Raw genomic sequence first — 13,648 nt, 5'->3', positions numbered from 1 at the left:
TTTTAATTTTTGGTTTTTAATATTTAAAAAAAAAAATTCCAAATTTGAAAAAAAAGCCAAAAAATGATTTGTTTAAAAAAAATGTCATTTTGGGCATTTCTTTTTCAAATTGGCTCTGATTAGATAATTTTTCCAATGTGTTTAATTAGCTTTAACCTTAATTTGTTGTTTTAGATCACCAGGAAGATTTTAATCACATCAACCAGGAGACCCCCTTTTTTAGAGTCCCCCCACTTTGCCGACCTTGGCTAACTTCAACTTTGAATTTATTTTCAACTATTATACATTTTATACTTTTAAATTATCAATAAAAACTGATTAAAATGGATAGTTAAAATAATTACTGTTTTTTTAAAAATTATCTCTGTAAAATTAGCTTAAAATCAAACCTCTAGTCTGGAATGCCCCCTTAATCTTGCTCACAATTTATTGGTGTTTGAAAGGAAATGTACTGTGGTCAAAAACTGAATATGATCTTTTGAAGCTTTTAACTTTTGCTCTCAACTCATTAGAAAGGCCTTTGAACAGAAAAGATCAGTAGTTAGATGATTTTGTATCTCTTTGTATGATTTTAAAATAAGTATTTCAGATGGATAACTTGTCCCTTGAAAGGTGTTTCATTCTCCTACTTCACTTTGCCTTATTTATAATAGCAATAATTTGCAAGCTAATAAGCAGCCTTTGAAAGGGACCCAAGTCCATTGAGTTTTTTTTTAATTCGTTTTTTGTGATTACTTACTTTTTCCCCTTTATTTGATAGATGTTGAAGTATGAAAGAGTTATTCATAAACTGCGTGCTCCAGAAGTGAAAAGGAAAGGAATTCAAAGTTGTTATAGGTACTTTTTCAATGTTTTATGCAATGATAGTCATTTTAAATTTGACTACTCTTGAAACACTTTACAATTGAGTTGTTGACCATGACCAGATTACATGGTGGTTTACTTCACTAAACAATTTCCGTTAGCTGCCCTCCCCCTCTAGTATTTACGTACTTATAATTTTATTAGAGCTATTGTATATATATATATATATATATATATATATATATATGTATATATATATATATATATATATATATATATGTATATATATATGTATATATATATATTGTTACAAATTCTGTAAATAGTAATTATTGTAGGAACGTAACCTGTAAATAGTTTCCCGTAATGAATATACAACCCCTTTTTCATATGGCTAAAATATACGACCCCTATTCCCTTTTTGTTCATTGATAAAATTTGATAACGGTCAACGCATTTCGAGAAGCGTGTGGAATATTTGAGAAAATTCTTTTCGGTGTATTTAAGCCGTTAGCGATGGATAAACAGTTTAGTTTGGATTGATATTTCGAGCTGAGGGCATTTTGCTCTGTTTATAGCGAGGCATTTCGCTGTGTTGTTTTCGTATTTGGAAGTAAATACGTGTGTAAACGTTGAGTTTACGGTGTTGTGTGATAATTGCTTAATTGCTGATGAATAATTTAGCAGTGGTTGAAGATCTTTCCTGTACATAGTGTAAATAAATTTCCTGTGTTTTTATCAAGAACTGTGTCTTCATTTCAAGAAAGTGGAAGTCGCACCGAATCCGTTACAATTGGCGCCCAACGTGGGGCTTCTTCTGGACTTTCTTGGAGTAAGTTTGACTTTGGACATTTTTTCATAAAGACTGTTTGAATTTGTAGACTTTGTTTTTATGGTGATTACTCGCGCAATGGATGACCAATTAAAACAACTTCTGGAAGCAATTAATGCTGTGAAAAGCGACTTGACTGAAAGTATGGCGACTAACCAAGAACAGTTAAATAGTGATTTAACTGCTAAAATTACTACAAGTCAAAATGAAATAAAAAGTGACCTAACGTCGATGAAAACCATGATGGAGAATCAACTAACCGCCATGGGAGATAAAGTTGATGCTCTGGAAGAAAAATTTGATACTGTGGAAGAGCGTATCGCCAATGTGGAAAATAAGTTGGAAGAAGAAGACAAGAAATTTACTTCATTTAAGGAAGAAATAATTAAGGACATGGAACGGAGATTGGCGACCGCGGAAAGCAGTTCTGTACAGTTTGGCGCTCCCACATCTGTTGCTCGACCGTCCATTAAACTCGCCACATTTGATGGGAAAAGTTCGTGGCAAGTATACAAGACCCAATTCATGATAGTGGCGGAAGCGAACGGATGGGACTCTGCTACCAAGGCCTGCCATCTTGCAGCATCCCTGAGAGGTGACGCAGCGGACATTCTTCAGACCCTTCCGGACAGCCAGCGCCTGGATTTCGCCGCCCTCACATCTGCGTTGGAGCTTCGCTTCGGTGAGAAGTGCCAGAAAGATTTCAGCCGACTCCAGTTGAAGTCCCGTTTCCAGAAAACCGGGGAAACCCTGCAAGAGCTTGCGGCGGACGTCGAGAGACTGTCTCATCTTGCTTTTTGCGACTGTCCTGCGGATGTTCGAGACAACCTGGCACTCAACTACTACATCGACGGGGTTCGAGATCCGGAAATCCAGAAAGCTCTACGGATGGCGGATGTCAAAGACCTGAGTGCTGCTGTTGTGTATGCGATGAAGTTGGAGGCCGCCCAGCAAGCAACCCGCAAGGATCGCCATTCAATCCGCGGCGTGAAAACTGATGAGTCTGATCCGGTTTCGTCACGCTTTGCTGAACTGGAAAAGCAAATAAAAGAAATTGCAGGAATCCTCAAAAGGACTTCGGCTCCCAAGTACCAAAATGGACAATCACTTAAGTGCTGGAAATGTGGCGGCGAGGGTCACTTACGAAGAAACTGTGAAGCTCGCCAAGAAACCAGAGGGAAGAGCACCTCTCCCTCCCAGGTCCAGGAAAACTAAGCCATGGCAATCTCGCGGGGCGGAGGTCGCCAAATTGGAATGAGCCCCATCTTAAGGTTTTCCAGATTTCATCGACGAGTGGCGGCAGTAATGGACTGTTTGTTTACGCATATGTAAACGGGTTTCCCTGCGAACTGATTATTGACACTGGAGCCAATGTTACAATTGTTAGAACAGATGTGGCTCGTCAATTTGGACTCAACATTCTATGGACGCCGCCCTGCGTTACCCTCCAAACTGTGACAGGTGACAAGATCGAGATTGAAGGTAAAGTAAACTTAGAAATTGTGTTTGGAAATGCCACTTACCATCATACGGCATACGTTGCTGCTATCACAGACCCCTTCATTCTCGGATTGGACTTTTTAAAGAAGTATGACTTCAACCTCGACTTCAAGACAAATGAGCTGCATTCGATGAGAGAAGACATAGCCGTTTTCCCCGCAGAAAGTGATGTAAAATCCGCTCATCAAATAATAGCCCAAACAGATTTATCGATTCCCTCAAGGTCAGAATCATTAATACCTGGCTCCATTGAAGAAAGCAATAGTTTTCGATTTGGACTCATTGAATACCCCAACTTAAGCAATAGCCCAAAAGGAGTGCTGGTAGCATCTACGCTTGTGGACCTTTCTAAGGGTGTAATTCCTGTGAGAGTCGCCAACGTGAGTGAAAGGCCAAGGAATATCCGGAAAGGTGAAGTGTTAGCAACTTGTACTTCAGTAAACTGCATCATTAGAATAATCAATTTCCCCGAGACTGTGTCTTCTGAGTCCTTGACATCGAAGTTAATTGGGAGTGCACCCTTATCGAAGGATCAAAGAACTGCTGCGGAACAATTGGTGGACGACTTCAAGCATCTGTTTTCATCTACATCGGAGGATGTTGGCCGTACGAATTTAACGCAGCATAGGATCTACACTGGAGAACACCCCCCTATTAAACAGCATCCAAGACGACTACCGTTCGCCAAGAAGGAAGAGGTTGAGACCCTCCTGAAAGAGATGAAGGAGAATGATGTAATCGAACCGTCATCCAGTCCCTGGGCTTCTCCCATCGTCTTAGTCCGAAAGAAAGATGGCTCCACCAGATTTTGTGTCGATTACCGACGGCTGAATGAAATCACCAAGAAAGACAGTTACCCTCTTCCACGGATAGACGACACCTTGAACACTCTTTCCGGTCACAAGTGGTTTTCGACCCTGGACTTGAAGAGCGGCTACTGGCAGGTTGAGATACACCCTGATGACCGAGAGGAGACAGCATTTACAACTGGACAAGGCTTATGGCAGTTTAAAGTGATGCCCTTCGGCCTCTGCAATGCACCAGCTACGTTCGAGCGTCTTATGGAGACAGTGTTAAGAGGACTTTCCTACGAATCCTGTCTGGTCTATTTAGACGATATCATCATCGTGGGACGCAGTTTCGAAGAACATCTGGCAAATCTTAGGAAGGTGCTGCAAAAGCTTAAGGAAGCCAATCTGAAGTTAAGCCCATCCAAATGTAATTTGTTCCGCCGGGAAGTGAACTACCTTGGTCACCTCATCTCTTCTGAGGGTGTACAAACCGATCCGGAAAAGGTATCCGCGGTCAAGAGTTGGAGTCGTCCCGAAAACATCCATCAGCTGCGAAGTTTCCTGGGGCTCTGCACGTACTACAGGAAGTTTGTAAAGGGTTTTTCCAACATTGCACGACCTTTGCATAAGCTGACGGAGAGCAAGCAAAAGTTAGAATGGTCCAAAGAATGCGAAGATGCATTTCTACGACTGAAGGAGGCTTTAACATCAACGCCTATCCTCGCCTATCCTCAGCCTGAAAAATCCTTCATCCTGGATACTGATGCGAGCAACGAGGGCATCGGAGCTGTTTTATCCCAAGAAATTGACGGAAATGAACATGTCATCGCTTACTGGAGCAAATGCTTATCCAAGTCGGAGCGAAATTACTGCGTCACCAGAAAGGAGTTACTGGCCATAGTGAAAGCTGTAGAACACTTCCATCATTACCTCTACGGCCGAAAATTTCTGCTTCGGACAGATCATGCCTCATTAACTTGGCTTTTGAACTTCAAAAATCCGGAAGGCCAGATAGCCAGATGGATACAGCGGCTCCAGGAATATGACATGGAGATCAAGCATCGAAAAGGGTTATCTCACGGTAATGCTGACGCTTTATCAAGGAGACCCTGTCCTGAGAACTGCCACTATTGTTCCCGAATCGAGAAACAGTATGGAACGACTAGCCCTACCGCCTATCAGGTGACAGTGACTCCAACATCATCAGAACCTGATCCATGGAGTGATGACCAAGTTCGAAAAGATCAACTTGAAGACCCCGACATAAAACCAATTTTAGAGTTCATGGAAAGTGACAGTCGACGCCCTAGCTGGCAGGACGTTTCCATCTTCAGTCCTGCAACAAAAAGATACTGGGCTTTATGGAACTCACTCCATTTACGGAACGGCGTGCTACACCGGAAATGGGAATCTGACGACGGCAAAACATCTAGGTGGCAGTTACTACTTCCCCGATCAAGGATTTCAGATGTTCTGAAAGAAATACATAGTAGTGCGACTGGAGGACATTTTGGTGTCTTGAAAACCCTCAATAAAGTTCGGGAGCGCTTCTTCTGGAGCAAGGCGAAGGATGACGTGGAGAAGTGGTGCCATTCTTGTGACGCCTGTGCTGCTCGTAAAGGACCGAAGAAGAGAAGCAGAGGGAAGCTACATCTGTACAACGTTGGAGCTCCTTTCGAACGAATTGGGATCGACATCCTGGGTCCTCTACCAAGAACTGCTGATGGGAACAAATACATTCTTGTTTCCATCGACTATTTCACCAAATGGCCGGAAGCATATCCCATTCCAGATCAAGAGGCTACCACCGTAGCAGAGACTCTAGTCCAACATTGGATCTCGAGATATGGAACACCTTTGCAGATTCATTCCGATCAAGGGAGGAATTTCATCTCTGCTGTGTTTAAGGGCCAATGTCAAATTCTTGGAATTGAGAAAACTAGGACAACACCACTACACCCACAATCGGACGGCATGTTGGAGAGATTTAACCGCACAATCTTGAATAATCTCTCACTTATGGTATCCAGAAATCAACAGGATTGGGACAAGAAGCTACCTTTGTTCCTGCTGGCCTACCGCAGTGCTGTCCACGAGACTACCGGATATGCCCCATCTCAGATGCTCTTCGGACGAGAGCTTCGGCTACCTTGTGATCTCGTCTTCGGTCGTCCTCCGGATGCGCCTTCATCGCCTGAGGAGTACATCCAGGATCTCCAGGCCCGGTTGGAAGACGTTCATAACTTCGCACGAGAGCGAATCAACATCGCGGCGGAGAAGATGAAGACCAGATACGACACAAGGTCTACTGGACATGAATTCAACGAAGGCGACAAGGTTTGGTTATGGAATCCCATCCGACGGAAAGGTCTTTCACCCAAATTGCAGTCGCATTGGGATGGACCCTACAAAGTCGTTAACCGACTAAATGACGTCGTAGTGAGGATCCAAAAATCACCTAATGCAAAACCTAGGGTTGTACATTATGATCGGTTAGCCCCATACTATGGCCATAGTTCATGAGTATTACGTAAACAACCATGGTTGATAACATAAAAGTTGTAGATAATTTTTTTGCTTTTAATGTTTAGTAATATTTCTTGTTATTATTGTGTTTCCTATGTATCTGTTAGTTATTAATTAATGTGAATATTTGTAAACTTTTGATAGAGGTTCGACACCCTTTCTGGGGATTGTACTGCCCGGGACGTGCAGTCCTTAGGAAGGGGGCAATGTTACAAATTCTGTAAATAGTAATTATTGTAGGAACGTAACCTGTAAATAGTTTCCCGTAATGAATATACAACCCCTTTTTCATATGGCTAAAATATACGACCCCTATTCCCTTTTTGTTCATTGATAAAATTTGATAACGGTCAACGCATTTCGAGAAGCGTGTGGAATATTTGAGAAAATTCTTTTCGGTGTATTTAAGCCGTTAGCGATGGATAAACAGTTTAGTTTGGATTGATATTTCGAGCTGAGGGCATTTTGCTCTGTTTATAGCGAGGCATTTCGCTGTGTTGTTTTCGTATTTGGAAGTAAATACGTGTGTAAACGTTGAGTTTACGGTGTTGTGTGATAATTGCTTAATTGCTGATGAATAATTTAGCAGTGGTTGAAGATCTTTCCTGTACATAGTGTAAATAAATTTCCTGTGTTTTTATCAAGAACTGTGTCTTCATTTCAAGAAAGTGGAAGTCGCACCGAATCCGTTACAATATATATATATATATATATATATATATATATATATATATATATATATATATGTATATATGTATATATATATATATATATATATGTATATATATATGTATGTATATATATATATATATATATATATATATATATATATATATATATATATATATATATATATATATATATATATATATATAAGTGTTATAAGATATCTTACTATATTATAAATATTTAATGATGACATTACGGCAGCTAATGAAATTTTTGGAAAAACTGTGAAGTAGAGAATTTGGGCTGCACATCATAATAAACATTTAAAGTTTCAAGCAAAGGCTGAATTAGATCAAATGCTTTAGCTTGCACTAGATTAAAATTGTTTTGGAGTAGCACTGTTTTGAAAATAAGTTTAATATTTCTGCATTAATTCAACAAACTCATTTGAAGTTAAAGTAGATGTTCAATGGTGGGGAATATTTTGATACTTGAGACTTTGGCATAATTGTCTAGTTTTGGGCAATTATTCTTTCACTCTGGCATAAACTGCAGCCCCCTGATGTAGCACCCTAGTCCTGTGTTAACTTATGATTCATATTGATTTATAATTGCTTTGTCATAACTTCTTATGTATGAATGAATAAGAGCATCATATTATTTCTTCACTGCAAGGATTTTTTTAATCAAACTTTTCTGTGACACATTTGTAATCCTTAAAAGATATTGCTTAAGTCGTGGTTAAAATGTAGATAATAATTTTAGAAAGGCTGTGAAACAAAATGTTGCATTTAGTGTTTCATTTGTTGGTAAAAGTTAAACCTGTTACTGGGTAAAATTGTAAACTTAGCTGTAGAAGAAAAACTTATGAATATGCATCACTATAATGCAGGAATATGTGCTTGATTCAACATTATCTTAACGTAAAAATTATTTTGGCAGGAGAGTTACCTTCTGGAATTCAGAAACCTTAAATTGCAGCTATCATCAAACTTAATTTGTTAAGTTCATAATCTATTTTTATTTCATTTTTCATGTAGCAATAGAAAATTCATCATGTAGTTTATTCCATGATATGTGCAAATTGTTAGAGGCTTTGACTTAGAAGTCATATTTAAATACAGTAACACCTCACTATATCTCTCTTTTGGATATGTTGTGTTTTCCACTGTTGCCTAAACAGTTGCAGGTAATAAAACTTTGCTTTTAATTTTAAATCACTCAAAGTAATAAAATCAATGTATTTCGTAGGAAATTAATTTTTCATCCCTTTTTAGCCAGTGAATGTTATAAGGATGTTTTAAATTCATCTGAATTCACTGCAGTTTAAGTTATAATTGTTTAAATTCTTATTTTTCTTTAAAACATCTGAAATATTTTTATTTTATTTAATTTTGATTATTATTTTCTTTAACATTGAAACAAATCAATTGGTAAGATAATTTCCTTTTGTAGTATTTTTTAAAAAACATTTTTGAGGCATCTCAATATAGAAACTAAATGTACTGCTGATCAACACATATTTGCTTGCTCGAAAGAAGTTAGCTGTATCATTTTTAATAATCTCCATCACATTGCACTTTTTGTTTTCTCTCAACAAGTTCAATACAAGAGGGACTGCTGTAATATGACACATGTATTTTTCACATTTAAAAGTTGTTGTGCAAGCCCTTTTTCTATGTAACAAATATTTGTTTAAAACCAACATAGTTTGCTGTTAGAGATTCAAACATGTTTATTTTAACAAGTATTTTTAATAAATACACTGTTCTACGTTTATTAAGTTTTGTACATCCTAGTTCATTGTGATTTTTTCAGTGAAACCACACTGAGAAAATTAATTTTAAAAAAATCCTTTCAACTTGAGATAAGCCTTAAAATTGATTGATTTTGTTGAGACTTGGGATATCCTTAGAGAAATGTCCTGAGGACATCTAGAAAAAGAAGTATGCAATGCCTCCTGAAATGATACGGATCACTTTGGGTCATCCTTATGTCTAAAAAAAGGTTAGTCCGTGAGACATACTGCAAGAGGTGTCTAAGAATTGCCAAATTTCATCTATTTTGATATCAGACCAGATTTGAATGTTTAAAATATAAAATGGACGTCCAAAGGACATTTAATGCTGCCTGGGTATTTATTAAAATTAATATATTTGTTAAAAGTAAAGCTGTTTTGTTAATTTAAATAAATTGTCCTTAAAAATAAATTGTTTCATATTAATTTAAGCATTGCATAGTGCATACTGATTTATTTTTTTAACAGTTGAAACTTAAAGTAAAAATTGTTTTCCTTTATTAATGGTAATGTTAATTTCCTGCATTTAGAGTTCCGGCAATTATATTCTCTCCCCTTCCCCCTTGTTAGTAAATAGCATAGTATATTCTTGCAGTTTCTATGGAATTTGACTTTTTATTGCAATGAAGTCCAAAGACAACAAAATATTCTCAAATTGTGAATCTCAAAACCCCTTACTGAAAAATGTAGAATATGCGAATATAAATATTCTTGCTCATTGTTTGTTACTTGAGTGTTTAAAGGCTTGTTAATCTAAAGAAATGTTATGTATTGAAAACAAATGCTTTAAAATTTTTCAAAATGTAATATATTATCTGAATCAGTTATTGTGCTAGATATTAAACTTGTATCAAGTAAAACTTTCTGACCTGTTAGATGCTTTCACATTCTTAATTTGTACGCTTGTTGTAAAAATGCCATGTGAAAACACCATATGTAAAAACAAAATGTTCACCTGGTTGACAAATTGCCAGACTAAATAACTGAAAAATTAATTCAAATAGTGACTTAATAATACATAATACACTCAGTACTGGATTTTAAAAAGGAAAGATCATTCCAGCTGCATTAATTGAAATTCCTTAAATGTCATATGCGTAATGCTGGCTTTAAAAATGCTGTGAAATCAGATCGCCAGAACAAGGACTCCATTCTAGACCATGCAGCTACATGCCTAGTGCCTTGCTGACTGAGCATTCTCTGTAACACTGCAAGGAGAAGTTTGCTATTTAACCAAATGAATCCATCTGGTAAAGCTCTAGATTAGCGGGCGCCAGTTGCCAACGAGTGACCATTTCATAGAATATAACTAAAGAATCAAGTCTCAGTCACCAAGTGTGGTGATTTTGTGTTTCTTTTTTTAAAAAATAATATCCCACTACAACTGCATGCTTTCAATCCCATTTGTAGCCTTCTCTTGAATCTCTAGTAAGTGTTATTTTTATTTTGTACAAATATGTTTTTTCTGTCATGCATTTCAGAGTGAACATTTTAAATTAACGTAACAAAATCAATGATTCCTGATATTTCTATGTCTCCTTCTATTTAAAAATGCTGTGTTTTATTGATGATGATTTTTGTTTTTTGGTATAAAGTATGTTTTTGCACTTACAACCTTTTGCAGATCCAATTTCCCTAAAAAACAACTATCAGGCAATAGAAATTTTCTTACTAATGAATGAACGAAATCCTGCATGAATTCTTACATTTGCTTTTATTTAGTTATATTTGACTACTTTTGTTTTCTTTTTAAAAAATTATAAAATACTTCCTTTTGTTGTATAGGGGTGACTGGGGATACTTGATCCCTGGGGATACATGATCCCATCGCCAAAAATGTACCAAAATCACTAAATAGAGATTTGAAACCAGAAAATTATGTTAAAGTTATACTTGTACATAAAATCTGGCAACACTTTGTTTTTTATCAGCCATTTTGTTTAGCTCAAGAAACGATTGTCTGAATGTGTCAAGGAAACCTTTTTTTTTATGAAAAACATTCTGAAGTTTACATTATCCAAAATATACAACTTGAAAAAAATACTGAAGACATATATTTAGTAAATTGCCACTGATTGTTAATAATATTACAAGTATGTTTGTAAAATCCGCATAATAGGTTACTTGATCCCTTCGTTTAGAGCAGCAGTTCCCATCTAACCGACTGCTGCCCACAAGTGGGCCGCAAGCAGCCTGTTTCTGGGTTGTGGACACTGGTCGAAATTGTTCCAAAAGTGCAGAAGTGACTACCATTTTTTTTATACATATATATTTACACCAAAAAATAAATCAAGTGAAATTTTGTTTGTTGTTTTTATAGAGTATCATAATATTATAATTTGTTGTTTTATTGCCAATATACAATGGGTTATTTAATTTTTGTGCTGCATGCATACTTTTTTAAAAAAATTTGTTCCAAAAGTGCAAAAGTGGCTACCATTTTTTTGTGACTTTACTTTCTTGTGGGTACTTTTCAGAAAACCTAGTTTTAGCATTTATCATCTGGCTTTTAAAAAATATTTAATAAAAATATAAAAAAACCTGCAGGACATGTGAATTGTTTATTTATTTTCTGCAGAAAATAAGGGAAAAAATCTTTAAAATGATACCTTACTTTTGAAGTTTAATGTATTAAAGTTATGACATTCCCACAAAAAAAAAAAAACATCTTAGCAAAATAATATATATAATCTACTTTACATTACAGTTTTTATCTAATTTCTTCTTGGGTGTAATTTTCCTGAATTTAGACCGAGTAAAATAATTTAGTCTAGAAACTCTGAAAAATCTGCAATTAAAAAATAGGAATAATCCTAAATATTTCAAACTTTACCTGTTGGTTTTGTATTTAAGAGTGTTTCTTACAATAGAAAATAAAACACTTGGGTCATTTTTAAACATATTTTTTTAAATTTTTTTTTTAATTCTAAAAACTAGTTTTGCTTCTTTTGTCTCTGAATTAATGCTAGTTTTCTGTTCCAGCACTCATTTTGAAATGAGTTCCGCCAGTCGTTTCAACATTTTGTCAGTTGCGGAGCACGTTCGTCTTCTCAATGATCAGTTTATTCTGAAGGTAAGAGAAACATAGTAAATGCGTTATACTCTGCTTAAAATATATGACTTTCGAATCCGGCTGCAAAGTGTTTCTAGGTTCACTATGTGCAATCAAAGGCCGGCTTCGACCGACCATTTACTTGGTTGTTTGGGGTTTGCTCTGGCGGATGTTTGTGCTGGCTCTCTGCTGGTGTTTGACTTTGCTAGGGTTCATGCCGTCATGGATCTGATATAGCTTTGCTATGACTCGAAAGATTAGAAACTACATCAACAATTAGTTTCTAGGGAGGAGTCCAGACCCGTAGACCACCACCTTTAACTCACCACTGCTTTGACCCACATATACTACTATAACTATATAACACACATATAACTGTACTATAACTGTTCAAGTTTGATATCATTCTTTAGTTGAGCTTTAATCTTTGCATGGCAGGAAAAAAACTATGCTATGTGGTTGGAAAGATGATACAGGGTTAGCGTAAAAGAATGAAACGGTTTTAAAAATTTGTCTTTCATAAACTAGTACACTAACCACTAAATGATACATAAAGATAAACATTCCAAGTTTTTGTGAACATACATGCTTACTTAAACGTGCATGCACATTCCGCATCTCTGGATTGGCAGTGCAGATGATGATTATTTACCCTTATGTGTTGGCCATCCAGATCCCCTCACGTAACCCCATGTGATATTTTTTTATGGTGTTTCATCTAAGACAGGGTTAATACACCACCATTGCCTACAGAATTGCAAGAACTGAAAGATCGCATATGTATAGCATTATGAAAAATTCGCAGTAAAACATTCCAAAATGTATGGAACAAAGTAGAATATGGGTTTGATTTTGGGGTCGTGTTATGAAATGCTCACACATCAAACATCTGTGAGTGAGAAGAAACTTGAAATGTTTATCTTCGTTTTTATGCATCATTTATAGTGCTAAGTGTAAAACTTTATGAAATATAAATTTTTAAAACCAGGATTCTCTTTTTTGCTCACCCTGTATAAAAATACTAACTTGCCAATTACACTGTTAAAGTTTGTATTCATTCTATCAAAGAATGAAAACAAGCTTCAACAGTAGTAGTACATTGTTTTCTTTACCACTGTTGTATAATACAAATACAAATACAAATGTGACGACCAGCAACAGGCTCTGGGCCCAGCTAGGCTGGTCCTAGTCAATTAATTAGTCCCCAATGAAGATCAATGGCCCTCTTAAAGCTATCCACTCCCTTGCTCATTACCCCCTCTTCCGGTAAGCTATTCCAAGTGCCCACGACCCTGCTAAAGTAGTAGTTTTTCCTGATTTCCAAGTTAGCCTGAGATTTAAATAGCTTAAAACAATGACCCCTTGTCCTGCTTTCCCCGCAAAAATTTAATCCATTTACATCTTTTATTTTGATAAATTTAAATAACTGAATCATGTCCCCTCTGACTCTCCTTTGCTCCAGGCTATACATGAAGCCTATTAAGTCTGGTATCATAATCTAAATCTGAGAGTCCCTTTACTAATTTAGTTACCCTTCTTTGAACCCTTTCCAATACAAAAATATCTTTCTTCAGATAAGGCGATCAAAACTGAACAGCAAACTCCAAATGAGGTCTTACTAAACTCCTATATAAAGGCAGAAGAACTTTCTTAGATTTGTTTGAAATACATCTATT

General features: G+C 36.5%; 1 protein-coding gene across 1 annotated transcript in view; it reads left to right on the top strand.

Moving 5' to 3' along the window:
• The window catches only part of LOC129231529 (spermatogenesis-defective protein 39 homolog), a 120,957-nt gene that overhangs the window by 80,893 nt on the left and 26,416 nt on the right, over positions 1-13,648 (top strand). The window contains exons 9-10 of the mRNA XM_054865870.1: positions 761-837; positions 11,903-11,993. Of these exons, the coding sequence (XP_054721845.1) occupies positions 761-837; positions 11,903-11,993 (168 nt within the window). The remainder of the gene's footprint in view (positions 1-760; positions 838-11,902; positions 11,994-13,648) is intronic.

The sequence above is a fragment of the Uloborus diversus genome, chromosome 10, assembly GCF_026930045.1.
Source record: "Uloborus diversus isolate 005 chromosome 10, Udiv.v.3.1, whole genome shotgun sequence".
NCBI lineage: Eukaryota > Metazoa > Arthropoda > Arachnida > Araneae > Uloboridae > Uloborus > Uloborus diversus.
The sequence above is the reverse complement of the archived record's forward strand: the minus strand, read 5'-3'. Positions and strand labels throughout refer to the sequence as shown.